At 40.5% G+C, this 13,256-nt stretch overlaps 1 protein-coding gene across 2 annotated transcripts in view; it reads left to right on the plus strand.

Moving 5' to 3' along the window:
- The window catches only part of dscamb (Down syndrome cell adhesion molecule b), a 159,637-nt gene that overhangs the window by 16,295 nt on the left and 130,086 nt on the right, over nucleotides 1-13,256 (plus strand). For both annotated transcript variants that reach the window (XM_033631714.2, XM_033631713.2), the window contains exons 2-3: nucleotides 5,835-6,152; nucleotides 7,828-7,974. In XM_033631714.2, the coding sequence (XP_033487605.2) occupies nucleotides 5,835-6,152; nucleotides 7,828-7,974 (465 nt within the window). The remainder of the gene's footprint in view (nucleotides 1-5,834; nucleotides 6,153-7,827; nucleotides 7,975-13,256) is intronic.

The following is a 13,256-nucleotide window of genomic DNA, read 5'->3' on the forward strand; positions in this document are numbered from 1 at the left end:
CTGTAGTGCTATTTATAAATCTAGACAGCTGAATTATTATGTCACTAGTTCGAGGTTGTCACATCATATTGGCGTTTGGCCATGTGGTTGAGCTAATTTGGTTACTCCAATACTTGTCTTTTAGTAACTCAATGTACAGCAGGAAACGGCACTTTAACATAAAGCTCTGTGCCAGAAATTATCTATGCTTAAAAATAAAATTTGTTTTTTACAAACTTGACACATTTGGATGTCACTTGTGGCCCATTCAGAATGGTCCCATGACTGTTTTGGACTGCGACCCACTAGTTGGGAGCCACTGTTTTAGACAATATGCTTGAAAAGAGATGCTTTAATCGATATTTCTGGATGAACCATGGACAAAATGACTATGTGCAATGAGAAGGGAGTTTCACCGACAACTCTGCCAGTGATAACCGGTCTTTATGCAGGATGTATCTGATTGTTCTGGTTTTCTGTCGAACAACTTAACTGTTTTCATTCACTTTCATCACTCCCATTTGTGTCAATTTTCAGCCACAACAGGCAAAAACTGGAAAGCAGACAAATCTGGCAATCAGCTGGTGAACATAGCGGAGCATTTAACAGCTACAGAGCCAGATTTTTTTTCTCAGGAGTTGGTGGAAACCAAAACAGAGCTAAAAGGAGAATAAATCAAGTTAGCAGACACATAATCTTGCTTGCTACCCCAGTGTCCATTATGTAGCTGCTTCCTAAGTCAGCTGCATGAAACCTGGAACCTGCACCAATGCAAAAGACAATATAGAATCTCTACAATGTTAGTTTTGAGTGATATCTTTCAGTATGTTGATGTAGCATACCAACCAAAACTAGGACAATACATGCATACATCTTAAAAAGAGTAAATGGAACAGTACTGTTTTAAAAGCACATGCCCCATGCACAGCGTTTTCAGTCCTTACAGCTTGGTGCAGGTGATGGCAGGACGTATCAGATTGATAGTCCATAAGCAGATACACCGCACACACAACAAGGCTGAATTGCTTCTTTTTTTAATTTAGTCTTCATCTGAAATGTTACAGGAACAGTACTGTATTCAGTTACTTGTATGACCCAGTCATGTGTTATCCCCACTGATGATTTAAATGAAACAGCTTTTTTCCTTCTGCCCTTCTCCCTGAAGATATCCCATAGGAAAAAAAATCATAGTCAATTATAGATGCATATAATGCATTATTGAACAGTGTCATTTATTTCACCTTTACGGTTGAGCTCATGAAAAATTATGCCAATTACTGATTTCCTCTCGGGCAATGTAGTAAGTGGTTGGGCCCTGAGGCCGTTTGTTGGGGCATGACACGGTGCTCTTTGTGAGGTCTGATGGGGTGATGTACCTGCGTCACCGGAGCATTTGTGGCCTGGCTCCTGAGCTTAGTCAATTAGGAAAACGAGTAGTGCGGTGATATGCGCCCTTCCACCAGAGTCCATTTCTTGTTTTAATTAAATCAATCTCGCTATCACTCAGCCAGTCTAAATTGAGTCGCTCTCATGTACTTTTCATATGTGAAATAGACGAATATCAAAACAGCCATGACATAAATCCTAATCCAATTTCTCCGATGCTTGCACAGAATAGAAGCTTTCCAAGCAACCACACGCTTCTTTGATGTACTTCTCTCCAGCCGGTTGCTATTGTGGCGCTGTAATGTTCAAAGTATCAATTAACTAAGTACCCAAATTGTATTTGCAGAAAACTTTGATGTGTGCTGGTTGTGTCTGTCACAGGATTCTTTTAATGAAGAAAAATAATAGTTTGCTCTTCTTTTAATTTACGCTATTTTTTTTTTTTTAAAAAAAACAGTCTTTGCCTTCACTTACGTCCCAGAATCCGTCCATATGATCATACGACATCATCAAAGCAGGATCTCAGACTGCTGACGTATAACAATACTCATACATAAGCCAAATGTACAAAGAGTCTTTAGTATAATCACCAGAACATTTCATATCTTGAACACAAAGAGATTGTCTACTGAATGTAACATCAGTAAAGGCTGAGTGTTTTAAAATATAGACATGAGTGATTTGAAAGTGTGTTCTCCTTCTCACTAACCTTGAGCACCGTCCATGAACAGGTGGGGTTTTGATCCCCCCAGCCCACCCCTCATGGCTCCAGTCTGTATTATCAACAGAGCACTGAGAAGATTGATACTCCCTGTGCCAGCTGGAAAAAAGAGAATGAATCAGAATTTAATATGACTTTGATGTATTATTTTCATCTTGGCTGGTGCCACAGACCCACTGAGAACCCAGCCCACTATCCCACCGCATTTTAAAAGATTCAAATTGGCTAAAACTTTTTGATGTAAGAGACTGTACGGGGAGTGTATACAAAAGTTCCTCTGCTGGGAGCATATATACAGCACTTCTTAATATTTTATTGAAGTCAAATATGTTAATTAAAGAGCCAGTGTGTTTCAGATGTGATATGCTATATGTAAAATTCACACAGTCTGCTTGTATGTAGTTGTCAAAGCACAACACTGTTTGTATTGCTCATTACCAGGAGGACTGGGGATTAACCAGCTCAGGAGAAAAACATTTTTCAGTGATTCATTCACATGAGATTGTTTTCATTTATATATAGATATTTATTTAGAAGTAGATAGACAGACAGTGTGCATTGTTACCTATCCCCATTTCCTGGTGTAATGACGGGAAAACGCGCACCGACATGCATCCAGACTTGCTAATAAGCATTGCAAGCTGTCCACAGTATATCTATAGAGACTGAACATATGTGCAGAATATGTGCAGAAACCAGAGGTGCATTGTTAGTCACCACCTTGTACAATTCACAGATGGAAGTAACAAATAGTTATGTGCAGCAGTGGGCCTGAAATGTGCATTGTTAGCATTTACAGATGAAATCAGTGTACATCCAGAGACAGCAGGCAGAGTCACACACAGGCAGGTAGACAGATAGATGGATTCAGTCATCAGATTGTCCTGCGACTGAAACAATCAGGCCTGACACTTTGATACAAGCTGTACTGCAGTAATTCACCTCAGTGTCTGCAGGGTGTGGATGGTGTGCTTGTTCCTTCGTCTCCTGGCAAAGTTTAATAATGTTTATTTGAGGATTAATGTCCCAGTCACAGTGCAGTTTTGTTACAGGGAGGCCTGATGGACTTCTAAAAACAGCTGCGTCAGTAAACACAGCATCAGTACTTCATATTATACTAAAACGACTAGAAAACATTTTGTTAATTTTCTAGTATGCATCATTTACACAAATATATGTTAGAAACTGTTATTATAATTCCAATTCATTGTGTTTCTTCACGCAAGGTCATCCCTTTCAGGAGTGCAAGCTAATGTTAGCTAAAATTTTGTCGGTCGCTTTCACTTAGTTAATGTCTTATAGGATCTAGCATTTTAACACCTGAGACACCAACTACAGGTAAAATGTACACCATTTCTGTTTTGACCTATTTGCTGGATGCTGGCATCAGTGTTAGCTCATTGCTAATGCTATTTGTCAATGCCAAATTTAACATAGCTTTAGCCAAGTTTATCCTTAAAGGTGATAGCTTATATTTGCACCATCTCGCTAAACAGTGGCGGGAGCAAGGGATATCTCCAAGTCTGAAAAGCAAAGTCAGTGTGGAAGTGCCTTAAACCTGCATTCTTTCTAATGGCCAGCAGGGGGCAACTCCACTGGTTGCAAAAAGAAGTCTAATTTAAAGATTTCTTCAATTCAGCATGATGTTCATTTTGTAAATCATGGTTCCAGTTAGAGTGAAATATTTGATAAAGCAGGGTATGCTTTAAGGCGTGACTGCCTTGTGGTTGACAAGTCACTATCAGTTGTATAAAGATAACTGGATACAGCGTTGGAGGAAGGGCACTGTTCATGCCAGTGAAGGTTGCTATATGGCACATGAAACCTAAAAAATCCAGATTGTGAAACTAGTCATTTTGCAGGGATAGTGACACAAGAAAATGTATACATGGGGGATTGTATTTTTGGGCCCGATGGCATCATGTGACAGACACGGATGTTGTAATTCCACAATTTGGCCACTATGTAAAACTGGCTCCGAAGGTCGGCACTATTCCTGTGGACGTAATCGCTACCATGGCAGTGTCTTAGGGTTCTCAGTCTGATACATCCCTCGCTCCTCCTTAGCTCCGCCCTCTTGTCCAAATATGGTCTCTTCTGGCTGTGAAAATAGTATAGTTTATGGGTAAAGAATAAAAGATAAAGTATTAATACCACAATGTAGAAATGTAGTAGTACTACAGGTAAAAGTCCTGCATTCAAAACTTTAAGTACAAATTATAAATATCGTCAGCAAAGTGCACTTCACGTATCTGAAGTAAAAGCATTAATTATGCAGAGTCACCCCTGTCAGAGCTGACATTATTTTGTATATTATTTTATTGGATCATAATGAATATATTGATGTATTCTAGTGTAAGCATCATTTAGTGCTGCAGCTGCAATGGAAAGTTAAGTACCGATAAAAATTGTACTTAAGTACTTGGGTAAATGTACTTTTTGACTTTCCACCCCTGCAATATATTGCCATATTGCTAACAGCAAATGTACCTTTTATAGATTTTCTGGGTCGCTTGTCCTGGCCTTCTCTTTGCCATGTTAACCCATAATATTAAGTGCCTGAAATACAGGCAAAGTTGCCCATATTTAATTCTGTTGATGCAGGAATTAATGAGTACAAATAATTGCACTCATATCCTAATATATTGTGCACATACATCAATTATTGGACAACTCCCCACAGTCAGTCCACGTCATGTGAAAAGGTTTGCCAGTGCATATACCAGCCTCTGTAACACTGCAGAGTTGTTTGCATACAGAAATGGTGCAAATGTCCAGATCTCCAATATGTCAACAGATTCTTGTAGAAAAATGCTGCAGTATTGATCTCTAGCGTGCTCATAATTTTTAATGAGTATTCCTAATTTGTAACGGCAAACGAGCGTTGTGTGGACGTGTACATGAGCAGGTCATCGGCCTGTCTCATTGCTGGTTGAGAGCTGCTGGAGCAGAGAAAAGGATGGAAACGTCTGCAATTTGAAACCTTGTTAGGAATTTATGAAGTGCTAAAATGTTTTCTCCCCAGGGAGGGTCCAAGCCAGCTGCCAGTGCCACTGTAAGCCATTTAGTGCAGAGCCTCTGGGCTCGTCACCAGGCTGAGATGGCAAGCGAGATACACACACAAATACTGTATATCTGAGTATTTTTGCCTGAAATACAGAAGTATACAAACAGACTGTGTCTCTCAAACACAGAACCTCAGATTTTAAATATGTGCTGGCTTCACCACTCAAATCAAACAGCTGTAGATTACTGTGGAGCTAATTGGTCCAACATTGACATTTATTACCCTCCTCTCCTCTGGAGAATGCTCCTGCGTAAACTGCATTTAACGTTAGTCTCTTTACTGTGATGTTGGCTTGAATTAAAGCTTGAACATGATCAAGGCAACTGACCTTATTTCATAATTGATAGTAGTTTATGTTAATTTAATGTTCCCGAAGTCCCAGGGATGGGAATAGATTGATGAATCCTAATCTGCTGATCATGTTCCATAAATAGACGCAGTTACAGTGAATGACTAAGAGGAATACTAATTTATGCTTTCTAATTTTTCACATTTACATACTGAACAATCTGAATTTAAAGAAGAACAAAAGTATATTTTTGCCAAAAAGTCTGTGGCCTCTGCTCCAGATTTCTTTTGAGACCTACTTTCAAGGTTGTGCTTCCAAACTGTTCACAAGAAAAATGATCAAAAACAATTCATGGTTGTAACGATAAACATCCTGTGTTTCCTCTCTTGCAGTTTTCAGTGAGGACCTACATTCCAGCTTATACTTTGTCAATGCATCTTTGCAAGAGGTAGTATTTGCCAGCACCACAGGGACCTCTGTGCCCTGTCCTGCTGGTGGCGCGCCTCCCGCCTCGCTGCGCTGGTATCTGGCGACCGGCGAGGAGATCTACGATGTCCCGGGCATCCGCCACGTCCACCCCAATGGAACCCTCCAGATCTTCAACTTCCTGCCATCCAGCTTCAGCAAGCTGATCCACGACAACACGTACTACTGCACTGCCGAGAACCCCTCTGGCAAAATCAGGAGTCAGGATGTCCACATCAAAGCTGGTGAGTCCATAGAGGAGGTCTGTGTGTAGTAACGGTGTGATAATTTTGTCATAATTGAGTGGTAAACTCAAACACTTAAAGACAAATGACAGATGTTTGGTGTATAAATGGTGGTGGTACCAATGAATTAAGTGCAGGTTTCCAAAATCCAAAAATACTGTAATAACCCTGTCATGTATCTCAGACAAAGAGCAAAAGCTCAAAGTGATTGGAGCATGACTTTAATTAATTGATCTGAGTCTGATGGATGGGTATCTTGCCCTAGATAAGTGACTGGAAAGATCAGCTGAACTTTGTAAGAGCACATATGTCAAAAGATATAAAAAGGCGTCAGTAGGTCGTAGAAGCTGTATTCATATCGACCACTTGAGTGAACTCTTTAAAATACACTTAAATCACAGTCAAGGACAATGTGGTTCTCATTGCAAGATCCACTCAGCACCTGCTAGGGTGGAGTATTGATTAAAAACAATACCAGTACCAATGCCAGTGTCCTTAAAATCATACCAGTACCAGCAGAGTACCATTTGATACCTATATCTACTACAGGCGTGTAGTATATATACACCACAGACTGTATTGAAGCTGCTGCAGTAGTGGGCCAATCACACATCATATTAAATCGAAGGATGCTTGCAGTGATTGGCTCAAGCAAAATAATACATATAGTCTTTTTTTTCTAGATCTGCATACAAAAAGGACCAAATGCAAGTACTGTTTGACTGGAGAACTTTAAATACTACTTCGCACTAGGTTATTTCAGTTGATACTTTAAAGGTATCAAGTGCCAATAATCATCCTTAGTAGCTACGCTTGAGCTTTCAGCTGTATCACATGATTTTCCTCTGCAGATGGAGTTGTGGATTTTCATTTTTTCTGAGCACTTCAAGGATTTTTCATCCATGTTGGAACAAGAATTGAAAAAGGACTGAAAGTTAATCCTTGACCTTGGAAACAACAATCGATATTAACTCTTACCTAGTTTGGTTTTGTACTCACATTACAATACGATACGATACGATATGATACAATACAATATGATATGATGCAATACGATGCGATACGATACGATATGATGCAATACAATGTGATAAGATTAGAAGCTGCACAAGTATTGCTGCCTTACAATAACAGTCCAAATTTAGCTTTGCATGTGTGACCAAATTTGATCCAAATTTCTGCCGATAAAAAATTAACACTTAAAGGTATACTGTGCAGGATTGTCTGTTACTGTCCGTAAACACGCTCACCAGTGAAAGTGAAAGTAAAAGTAAAAGCCAACCCCGGATTTATTCTCATTTGGTGTTTCGCCTCGCTATATTTCCTTTTGTTCTGCACTGTTTCTCTTGGATGTTTGCCGCTTATGGTCTGACACCTGGTCACTACCTTTCTATAAAGCCCCAACCTCACCTGAGTGCTGTGGGGGCACACGCCCATACACGTCCACAACAGACAATAAGACGAAAACAAAAAGATGCAAGCAATATTGTGATGCTAGAGTCAACTTCCTATGCCCCCTGTTCCTGTTGAGGTTTCCTAGATGAGAGCTTGATCCTGGGTCCACACCTGGACACCCATCCCGTCCCCAAAAATGAAACTGAGAATACAGTAATGCAGTTGATCCCTTCTGAATGCGACTTGTCATGTATTTATGTTTTTTTTTCTTGATCTACAGTTTCACGGGAACCCTACACAGTCAGAGTGGCTGACCAGAAGGCTATGAGAGGCAGTGTAGCCGTCTTCAAGTGCATTATCCCTGCTTCTGTGGAGGCCTACGTCACTGTTGTATCATGGGAGAAAGACACAGTTTCACTCAGCTCAGGTAAGACGAGTAATTATTTTCCTACACTGTAAATTGAGTGATTTAAAACAGAGCTTTTAGTGCTCAGATAAGTCCAGGGATACAGCCTGTTAAAAATCAGGTTGAATGTGTAATATTTGAAGGTAAAATGCCAGTGTTAATGTTAAAATGAGTCTGTAGAAGGTGAAATGTTTGATGGAGGGTGAGGTGTGTTGCTTTTTTTTCTTCTTTTTTCGCTGTTTATCCCAGCCCTCCTCCCCGCTCTGCTCCGCTCCATGCTCTTTGGACACTATGTTCTGTTTCACTGTGAGTCATCTTCTTACCTGTTTTCTGTCGTAGTCTGCCATTACTGGGGCTCTGCAGCTCAGCACAGCCCTGTCCTCTCACTAGCCAGAGGATGTTGATAACTGTCACGTTGAATCACTGAGCCTCTCTCTCCTGTACACACTTCACCTCAGCCAACTCCATTTTGAGTCCAGCAAGGGGTAAAGTGGAACAGTTTACATAGCATCATTGACCTAGTTACCCTCCTTGTTTGAATCCAGTGGCACAGCATGATAAGGCAAGACACCAGAACGTTCTGCGGGTTGGATTTTTACTCAAGTTAAATGCAATGCTTATCTCTTGATTGCTCCATGTACTGCCCGCTGGCTGATTTCGCTTCATACTGGGGCGTTCAGGGACCTGTAAGTGAGCACTTGATGTCATTTGACTGAGGGCAGAATCTGGGACGGTGTTTTGGTGGCATTTTAAATGTGTCTGCTCAAGCATGAAGATGTGTCTTCTGATCCATGCCAGCGACTTATTTACTCGAGGTTACTCGAGTTACTCGCTGTGAGCTGCCGGTTGAAGACATTGCCTAATGTCACGGAGAGCAGGCGAATATGCAGCATGCAGATATGATTACCTTCTGTAAATGAAACGAATCATGTAGACAAGACTCAGAGATGATGTTTATCACGTCTGTGGCTGGAAAGCAGTGTCCATTATGAGGATAAAATGCTTTAACATGTCTCCTCTACATCTTAATCAAAGGTCTGTTGGCCTGAATTAGGAAATGTATAGACCTTCTCGTTGTCTGTGACTTGAATTTGAAGTGCACATGTCTCTGTGTGTTTGCCATCCTTTTATATTGAGTACAATAATTGCCAATCATTTCTTAAATCAACTCTCATTGTAGTGTCTGCAGTGACATCTTTCCTTTTTCTACAGCAGTTCTGACGGCCTATAGAATATGCAGTGAAGTTTTGATGGATTATATTGTATGCTCGGTGTTCTTTTGAGTTCTTTCGCGAGCGTTCAAAAGAACAACGATATTGGATTGTCCGTGTTTACTCCAATAAGTATTGCAGCAGGCGAGTGCTGTCAAAAGCATGAGCACACTGTCAAAATCACTGCTGCTCCGTGATAAATATTTGATGGTCGATTCTGATGCATGAGCGGATTCACCTCGCGCTGTTATGGAGAGGGTATGTTTACTCTAGGAGCGAGGGTTAGAAGGATGTGTGTGTGAGTGTGTTTGTGCGCGAGCGAAAAGCCTGTGCGCGAGAGGGAGAGGCCACGAGGATACCAACAGGGCTTGACAATGGCAACAGGATGCAGTTTGACCCAGCCTGGTTTTGCGACGCCTTCTCCAGCCCCTCTTTTCTTTTCTTTTTTTTTCAATTTTTCATGAAAGAAGACTTGGTCTCAGTGGACACAAAATAAAGCTATCCAACAGCCACACTGAATTATTAATCTCTGGTTTTTTGTTGGGAACGGTAACATCAAGCGCACTTCCCTACCCTCACATTGTGCATCACAATGTGAGCAACAACAGTTAAGGTTTGAGATATTTCGAGACACCACGATGGTGTTCTTGAACAATTTAGGTGGATGATGTCACATGATTATTAAACAAACGAACATCCACAGTTTACAAAACTTGAAACTTTTGATCACTAATGATTATGTATCTGCTAGTTTAATGTCGTCAGGTGTAAATGTGGTTTTTAAGATCAGCATAGAGGCTTAAATCACGGCCGCTGAAATCTTTGAATATCCACTGATTCACATTAGGGTCAAAAATAGATGCATAATTACAGACTAGGGCCTGTCTTAATTAATCAGCTGTGATTGAAAAGTTAATTACAATATGAATTACCTCTCAGAATGAGGACTGCTTAGTAGTCATTTGAAGCGGCCTGTTTTCAATGTGAATGAGCATGACGCAAGCTCACTGGGTCCTAATGTTGCCACTAACATACCATTAACCCGTCATGAATTTTAAAATGGATCTCGCAACACGAGCTTTCAAATGCCCGGCTCCGATCGCCTTCTCGCTGCTTTTGATAAACAATTGACAGAGCTAATAGAGAGATGAAAGAGGAGGGGAAAAAAAAGAAAGAAAGAAAGTAGAGCGGGGAGGGGAGGAGTCGAGCTGTGTCCTACTGTGTTGCTGCCAGGATTTTATATGGTGGACCTTTATTTCATACATGTGTCGATCGGTGTTGTCACATGCACCTTTGTGCGGCGGTTTGCACGTGCTAATGTCTGTGCAGTTGTGTTCTTTTACATGCTGCTGTGTGTTTCAAATGGCCATGCATTTGAAAAGGGGTGATGTGTGTTTTTGTGTTTTTCCATCTACCTACCTTTTGTCTCTCATCATTTATGATATGAGGCAGCGCAATGAGTCAGACGGCCTTGGTTGCAGAGAAGCGCTTCAACAAAATCAGTGCTTAGATACTGAATGAGCTGCAAACATGTTGTCTTTGAGTCCTTGCACTCTTCTTTAAGATGCATGCAGTTGTATGTTGTGCAATTTGAGCACAGATTCTGTGTCGACTTGCAGCCGTTCGAGTCCTCCTGATGTACACTCTTACTTGTAATCTATCAGCTCAGAGCTGCCGCAGATTATTTTCCTCTGTACCTAGCATGTACAATTGTGTGTACATCTCCCACACAGCAAGTTCTTATTGACTTTTCTTACTTTCTACGGATGTAGAAGCAACATTAGCGTGGAGTCAACATAATCTGTGTAGCAAATGATATACACTGTGCCACTCTCAGAGCTTTTCATGCATGTGTCGACATTTGCATCCATTCAAATCTTGTGTAAGTGTAGGCATCTTGCAAATTTAGAGCCCTGGACCAATCCAATTGAAATGAATCATTGGACAATACCACAAATTAGGTTTTGTGACAGTAGCAATACTGGATGTTATTCTGCTCAGATTTTAGACACATAAGAGACATATAATGGTAGGATTAGTTTACTAAATTCACTGTGGTTTAGGTTAGGTTAATAAAGGGAGAGTGAGATGTCATAATTGGCGAGGAGGACATTTTCTCAAGATTGAACACAATTTTCAGTAAAAAAAAGTGTAGTACTAGTTTTAAATCATTCTCGGTAGTAATTGTATTTCTTTCACTTTTCTAGAGCTGAAACAGTTGGTTGATTAATGGATTAGTTGATAAACAGATAACTAATGGGCAACTATCTTGATAATTGTTTAAGTTAAGAAGGTAAAAAATATCATCGGTTTCAGCATTTCAAATGTGAATATAGTCCGGCTTTATTAGTCCTCTTTGGTTGTTAAGTGGATGCTTAGAGTTTTGGACAGTTGATCAGCAAAACAAGACATTTTAAGACATCAGGGAACTTGTGACAGTCATAATCTGTAGATTAATTGAGAACCGGTTCCAAATTGTCCAATCCACCGGAATGTTATGGCTTCAAATTTATCAATTGCTGTTATCGATGCCAACACGTTTTCCAGAGTTTCGTAGTCCAACAATGACATCAAACTCATGCGTCTTTAAGATGCATGCAGTTGTATGTTATCGACTTGCAATAACATTTCAGCTGCTCCAGTCCTCCTGATGTGCACTATTACTTCTAATCTATCAGCTCAGATCTGCCGCAGATGATTTTCCTCAGTGCCTAGCATGTGCAATTGGGTGTATATCTCCAGAATCATATGGCTCTGAGTTTATCAGTTCCTGTAATCGATGCCGGCATGTTTTCTGACAGTTGCGTATTGCAACAATGACGTCAAAGCCATGCGTCTATGCTGCTGAAAATTTGCAATAAGACGGAGTCATAGCAGAGAGGAAGACGTGGTCCAAAACATGGCTTCAGTTCACAAACAAAGATGACAGTGCTGCTTGTTGTGTCTGTCAGATGATAATTTCATGTAAGGGAGGAGAGACGAGCAATAAGCTGAAACATCTTTTTGTACACTATGGGCTTAAGTGCCATGTATTTGACTGTACGCACAAGTGAGCAGCATGTTTGTTACCGAGAGTAAATATCCTGTCTCATAATAATGCTAAAAACCTGCGTAGGCCTACTTTTTTGCAGACAGAAAAATGATCAGTAATCAAAAAGGGAATTGATTGGGAATCAGACCAATGAGCAAAATCAAAAATGTCACTGGTATCTATACAATTCTATCAATTCTCACCCTTACTCTTTATGCAGGGATTGAATATTTGATTCACTGTTTGCATTCCAGAATTTTGAGAACAACACCCAGCTAACTATACTAAATGCTAACTGTACCCAAAGACAACACTGCACCAACGCCTTCATCCAGTTGCTCATCCAGTGGGAAGCCTGACACAGCTTTAGATAAGGAAGTGCAGGCCAGACAGGCTGGCAGTATATCGCCCCCAGAGAGGACAGGAACAGAGGGGAAAGGTGAGGAGAAGTGAGGTAGGATGGGGAGAAAAAAGGAGAGAAGAAAGGAGTAATGGAGGGAGAGAGGTCTACTCTGGTGTGGAGAGATAGGGTTTCCTCCGTGGAACAAACAAGCAGGCCTTTCATCTTTTCAGGCTGGAGATTAGGGTAGAGTTGGAGGGCATGAAGCTTTATTCCGTATTAAGGCGCATGCACAGAGCAACGCCAGTGGAAGGGGGAAGACTCCATAAGCCTTTGCTACTTCCTGGATGTGCCTCCATCTTGCTATTCCCTCCTTTTTATTGTCTGTGGGTGTTTATCACTTCTTGTTTCTCTTATGTTTGACTAAAAGATGGCCAATAGTGGTTTGATTTTTTTAAAAATCTGAATATTTTTGTGTCCATTCTTTGATTTGTCTGTTATTAAATTTATTTGTTCTGCCAAAAACAGGTAATACCATGTCTGTGTATTTTAGTTATGGAGAATGTGTTATATCATGATATATGATACTTTGATATAAAATTACATATAAGGTGTTAGCCCTAGTTGTACTCACACTGAGTCTTGCAGTTTCATATATGCTGTAGATAGGGTATCTGTTTTGTAATATGTATTAGATGCTGAGATTGTTTATGTTGCACTC

This window comes from Epinephelus lanceolatus, chromosome 4 (assembly GCF_041903045.1).
Source record: "Epinephelus lanceolatus isolate andai-2023 chromosome 4, ASM4190304v1, whole genome shotgun sequence".
Lineage (NCBI taxonomy): Eukaryota > Metazoa > Chordata > Actinopteri > Perciformes > Serranidae > Epinephelus > Epinephelus lanceolatus.